Genomic DNA, 6,093 nt, shown 5'->3' with positions numbered 1-6,093 from the left:
AAGTACAGAAAGTATGATCACAGGTATCTAGATTATGGTTTCACATGTGTACAGGTTAATAATGAGGAGCGTCCTCAATGTGTAATCTGTTTAAAAGTTTTGGCTTTAGAATCCATGCTTCCAAGTAAACTAAAGCGTCATCTTGAAAGTCTTCAACCAAATGTGGTTGGAAAGCCAAGGGAATTTTTCCAAAGAAAACTAACAGAAGCCAAGTTACAAAAGACCACTTTCTCAAAACAAGCCAAAGTTAACAGTAACGCCCTCTTGTCTTCTTATAAAGTGGCCTATCGTGTTGCACAGTGTAAAAAACCACACACAATTGCAGAAGAGCTGATTTTGCCTGCTGCTGTTGATATGGTAACCATCATGCTTGGCGAAGATGCTGGTAAACAGCTGCTCAAAGTGCCTCTTTCTAATAATACTATCAGCCGGAGGATAAACGATATGGCTGACGATATTAACGATCAGCTCATCTGTAACTTAAAAGGCAAAGACTTTGCACTCCAACTGGACGAGGCAACAGACAACCAAAAAGACACCCATCTTATTTGGTATGTCAGGTTTGTTAATGAAAAATGAAAAAAAAATAGTTGAGGATTTGTTGTTCTGTAAGGAAATGAAAGGTGGAACTACCGGTCAAGATTTGTTTGCGGTTGTGGATGATTTTATGGTACAGAATCATATTGACTGGGAGAGATGTGTTGGAGTTTGTACAGACGGGGGTCGTTCAATGGCTGGATGCTACCAAGAACTTCAAGCTCGCATACGGTCTGAAGCACCTAATGCTATTTGGACACACTGTATAATACACAGAGAAGCACTAGCAGCAGGAAACCTCAGTGAAGAACTGCATAATATTCTGAAAATAGTCACCAAAGTGATACATTTTATTAAAACAAGACCAATGAAAGCAAGATTTTTTGCTAAGCTGTGTGAAGACATGGGTGCCGAACACTCATGCCTCTTGTTCTACAGCAGTTCTCGATGGCTGTCTCTCGGTAACTCCATGCTTAGGGTGTATGAGCTTAGGAATGAAAGATACTCATATCTACACGATGATGAACATTGTTTTGCTGACACATTTATTGATGCAGACTTTCTAATACAAATGGCTTTTCTTTCGGATCTTTTTGAAAAACTGAACACACTGAAGTCCTTGCAAGGTAATAATACTAACATCTTGCAGCTCTCCGACAAAGTTTCAGGGTTTAAGAAAAAAGTCATCCTTTGGAAAGGCAGTGTAAGCAAAGGTGACTATAAATGTTTTTCTTCATTGCACAAGTTTCTGCAAGACAATGAGATGGCATTAAAGGAGGAACTGAGGACAGTTTTTGTTCTGTATTTGTCACAACTGCATTTTTGCCTTCAGAAATATTTCCCAGAGGATGAAGTGGAGCCAATAAAATGGGTGAGAGATCCCTTCAATGCTGAGATACCTCAGCATTTCAATAACGAGGAAGCAGAACAGCTCATTGACATTTCAAGTGACTCAACATTGAAAGTACAATTCCAGTCTCTGTCACTGCTTGAGTTTTGGTGCCAAACTCAAGATGAATACCCAGTGATTAGCAAGATTGCCCTGCGTGTTTTGATCCCGTTTGCTACTTCCTACCTTTTTGAAGCTGGTTTCTCAGCAGTTGCAGTGATAAAGTCAAAATATAGGGCAAAAATTCACCTTGAAAAAGAAATGCGTGTTACGATCTCAAAAATAACACCAAGATTTGAGGAGCTTTGTAAAGAAAAACAAGCACATCCATCTCACTAGGATTTTCTAAACATAGGCCTTTCTATTTTGTTCACATTCAGACTCCCTGTTTTTTCTTGTTAATTAAAAAACATTTACTACAGAACTTTGTTGTGTGGTTAATCTTACATGTGTTCAAAAAAGGTTGCTAATTCGTGGAAACATTTTTGGCTCTTGATATTGTATTGTTTCTGACTTAACTGAATAAAAAGTAAACAACTTGTATTTTTATTTTGTTACCAATATGATAATACCTTCATCGCCTACATCCCAATTATTTGCAGGGAGAAAATTTGAAGTACTCCTGAGGCTGGGCTTACATCGCCCACCCGAAAAAAAAAGTAACATAATGGGGAGCCGCGGGCAATGGCCAATGTAGGTGAAGGGAGCCGCCGGTCGAAAAAGTTTGGGAACCACTGCCATATGGCACAAGACACCCTCATGAAAGTCGCCCAACTCATTGACGAGTTTGTGAAACAGAGAGTACTGAAAGAAGTGCTAAGTAGTCCATGTAATTCACCAATCATGGGATTAATAAAACCGAGTGGAAAGGTCCGGATTGTTCAGGATTTGAGGAAAATAAATGACATAATAGTCAAATGTTGTCCCGTAGTACCAAATCCAGCTGTGATAATGTTTCAAATTCCCTGTGATGCTGAGTGGTTCTCAGTCGTCAACTTGTCACAAGCATTCTTTTCTGTGCCTCTTCATGAGGACAGCCAATTTCTTTTTTGTTTCAAATTTTTGGACAGGGTCTAAAGTTGGTGTCGAATCCCTCAAGGGTTTTCGGAGTCACCATCAATTTTCAATCGGATTCTAAAGAAAGATTTGGAATCATTGGAATTACCATTTGAATCAACCTTGGTACAGTATATTGACGATTTGCTGATCGTGTCCAAGACAGAAAGTGACTGTACAGCTGACACCATTGCCCTATTGAACCATTTGGGAAGGAACGGACACAAAGGGGGTGATTTTAACCTTGGCGGACGGCGGAGGCCGTCCGCCAAGGTACCGCCGCCAAATGACCGCACCGCGGTCAAAAGACCGCTGCGGCCATTCAGACATTTCCTCTGGGCCGGCGGGCGCTCTCCAAAAGAGCGCCCGCCGGCCCAGAGGAAATGCCCCTGCAACGAGGACGCCGGCTCAGAATTGAGCCGGCGTAGTTGCAGGGGTGCGACGGGTGCAGTTGCACCCGTCGCGTATTTCAGTGTCTGCAAAGCAGACACTGAAATACTTTTTGGGGCCCTCTTACGGGGGCCCCTGCAGTGCCCATGCCATTGGCATGGGCACTGCAGGGGCCCCCAGGGGCCCCGCGGCACCCCCTACCGCCATCCTGTTCATGGCGGGTTTCCCGCCATGAACAGGATGGCAGTAGGGGGTGTCTGAATCCTCATGGCGGCGGAGCGCGCTCCGCCGCCATGGAGGATTCACTGGGGCAGCGGTAAACCGGCGGGGGACCGCCGGTTTACCCTTTCTGACCGCGGCTGAACCGCCGCGGTCAGAATGCCCTCGGGAGCACCGCCAGCCTGTTGGCGGTGCTCCCGTGGTCGGTGACCCTGGCGGTCACCGGCCGCCAGGGTCAGAATGACCCCCAAAGTGTCCCCTTCAAAATTACAGTTCTGCCAGAAGAAAGTGAAATATTTGGGTCACCAGATAGAGAAAGGGTCGAGAAGAATCATGAAAGAAAGAATAACAAGCGTACTTCAGATGAGTCCACCTAAAACGAGGAGGGGCGTGAGAAAGTTTTTGGGAATGGTGAGCTACTGTCGCCAATGGATTCCCAATTTCTCAAATTTAGCAAAACCTTTACTGAAACTGACCCAGAAAGATGCGCCGGATGAAATAGTGCTGAAAAGAGATGAGATGGATGCTTTTATTGAATTAAAGGAATGCATGTGCAGGGCTCCAGCTTTAGGTATGCCTGATTACACAAAGCCTTTTACATTGTTTTGTCATTAACGTGATGCATGTTCCTTGTTTGTCTTGACTCAAGCCCATGGTGGCGTAAACAGACAAGTAGCATATTTAGAAAATGTCGAAATTGAGAACGCTGAAGACATCCAGCACGACTGTCTTCAGGTGACTGAATTTTGTACAAAACCAAGACCTGACATCAAAGACACCCGATTGGAAGAAAACGATCAAGTTATTTTTGTTGATGGTTCATGTTTAAGAGATGCACTAGGGATATTGAAAGCAGGATATGCTGTATGTACAATAACAGGTGTTCTGGAAGCATCCTGGCTTCAAGCAGTGTGCTCTCCACAGGTAGCGGAACTAGTAGCCCTTACTCGAGCTTGCCAACTTTCCGCATTAATGAAAGTCACCATTTACACTGACAGTCAGTACGGATTTGGAATAGTGCATGACTTTGGACAGTTGTGGTCACAAAGAGGCTTCATGACCTCTTCAGGATCACCAGTGAAAAATGGCAAAAGAATAAGAGAACTGTTACACGCCATCCAGTTACCAGGAGAAGTTGCAGTGGTAAAATGCAGTGCACACTCAAATGTAGCGTCCGTACGGCCAACAGGCTGGCGGTACGGAGGCCCTTATTACGACCGCGGCGGTAGCGCCGCGTTGCCGGCGGTTTCCCACCGTTTTAGCCCCGGCGGTGATAATCCGCCAGGGCAGCGCTGCAAGCAGCGCTGCCCTGGGGATTATGACACCCCTACGGCCAGCCTGTTTCTGGCGGTTTGCACCGCCAGGAAGAGGCTGGCGGTAAGGGGTGTCCTGGGGCCCCTGGTGGCCCCTGCACTGCCCATGCCACTGGCATGGGCAGTGCAGGGGCCCCCTAACAGGGCCCCGGCCAGCTTTTCACTGTCTGAATAGCAGACAGTGAAAAGTGCGACGGCACGGCCGCAACACCGCCGGCTCCATTAGGAGCCGGCTCCTATGTTGCGGCCTCATCCCCGCTGGGCCGGCGGGGATGTCGTAATGGGGGCCGTGGGAGTGCGGCCGCATTGGCGGCCGGCGGTAGCCGCCCGCCAAGGTCGTAATGACCCCCTATGTTTCTTTGGGAAATGGGTATGCAGATCAAGTCGCAAGGTTTTGTGCATTGAACTGTATATTGCTCAGAGACGAATGGAACTTGATAAATGATCCAGAACTTGAACCAAGTGAAGCTTTTGCTCTAAAGGTTGTAGATACAATCGATGAATTGAAATCCCTACAGATCGATGTTAGTGAAGATGAGAAACTCTCATGGAGCAAGTTACAGTGCGTAAAGAAACCAGATGATTTGTGGGTTTCAAGTGAAGGGAGATTGGTTCTACCAAACAGTCTTTTGACGCAGTTGGCCAGACTGTATCATGGACAAGCCCATCTTGGAAGGGATGCCATGGTTAGGCTATTCAAAATTGATTGGTTCAATCCCAAATTCCGTCAAGTTGCTGATGCAGTTTGCCATTGTTGCGTCATTTGCCAGCAAATGAACGCAGGGAAGGGAACAGTAGTAAATTTGAACCACATTGGAAGGGCAGGAGGTCCATTCAGCAGGATGCAAATGGATTTTATTGAGATGCCTGTGGATGGAGGCTTGAAGTATGTGTTGGTGATTGTGTGTATTTTTAGTCACTGGATTGAAGCATACCCCATACGTAGAAATGACAGTTTCACGCTTGCAAAACTGCTCTTGAGAGAACTAATACCACGTTTCGGATTCCCGATCTCCTTAGAATCAGATAGGTGAAGTCACTTCAATAACGAAGTAATAAAATTACTTTGTGGAGCGCTGAACATTGAGCAAAAATTGCACTGTAGCTACCGCCCTGAAGCATCAGGACTAGTGGAGCAAATGAATGGCACATTGAAATCGAGGATGGCGAAAATATGTGCATCAACAAATTTGAAATGGCCTGACGCATTGCCCTTGGTGTTAATGTCAATGAGAAACACCCCTGATAGAAAGACTGGACTGTCCCCGCATGAGATCCTCATGGGCAGAGCCATGAGGCTTCCCGCAGTTCCTGCAAATGCTCTTTTGAATATTACAGATGATATGGTGTTGGACTACTGCAAAGGTCTAGCTGATGTGGTCCGCTCTTTTTCTCACCAGGTGGAGGCAACCACCTTGCCACGGATCCAAGGTCCAGGACACGCCCTGAAAGCAGGTGACTGGGTCGTGATAAAGAAACACGTGAGGAAGTCGTGTCTGGAACCCCGTTCGAAAGGACCTTTCCAAGAGATTCTGACAACTACCACCGCTGTGAAGTGTGCGGGGGTTCCCAACTGGATTCACGGCAGTCACACGAAAAGGGTGACGTGCCCCACAGAAGAGGAAGTTGAAGCGCTGAAATCACCAGTGACTGACAAAAGAGTACCAGGCACCGAGACAGAACAAAGAG

At 46.2% G+C, this 6,093-nt stretch overlaps 1 protein-coding gene across 1 annotated transcript; it reads left to right on the top strand.

Moving 5' to 3' along the window:
* The first annotated feature begins 616 nt into the window (after positions 1–616).
* On the top strand, positions 617–1,765 carry LOC138256425 (zinc finger BED domain-containing protein 5-like). The gene has a single exon (XM_069205861.1). The coding sequence runs from the start codon at positions 617–619 to the stop codon at positions 1,763–1,765; it is 1,149 nt and encodes a 382-aa protein (XP_069061962.1).
* Positions 1,766–6,093: the final 4,328 nt, after the last annotated feature.

This window comes from Pleurodeles waltl, chromosome 1_2, assembly GCF_031143425.1.
Source record: "Pleurodeles waltl isolate 20211129_DDA chromosome 1_2, aPleWal1.hap1.20221129, whole genome shotgun sequence".
In the NCBI taxonomy this organism is placed as follows: Eukaryota; Metazoa; Chordata; class Amphibia; order Caudata; family Salamandridae; genus Pleurodeles; species Pleurodeles waltl.
Note: the sequence above shows the minus strand (reverse complement) of the source record. Positions and strands in the feature narration are given on the sequence as shown.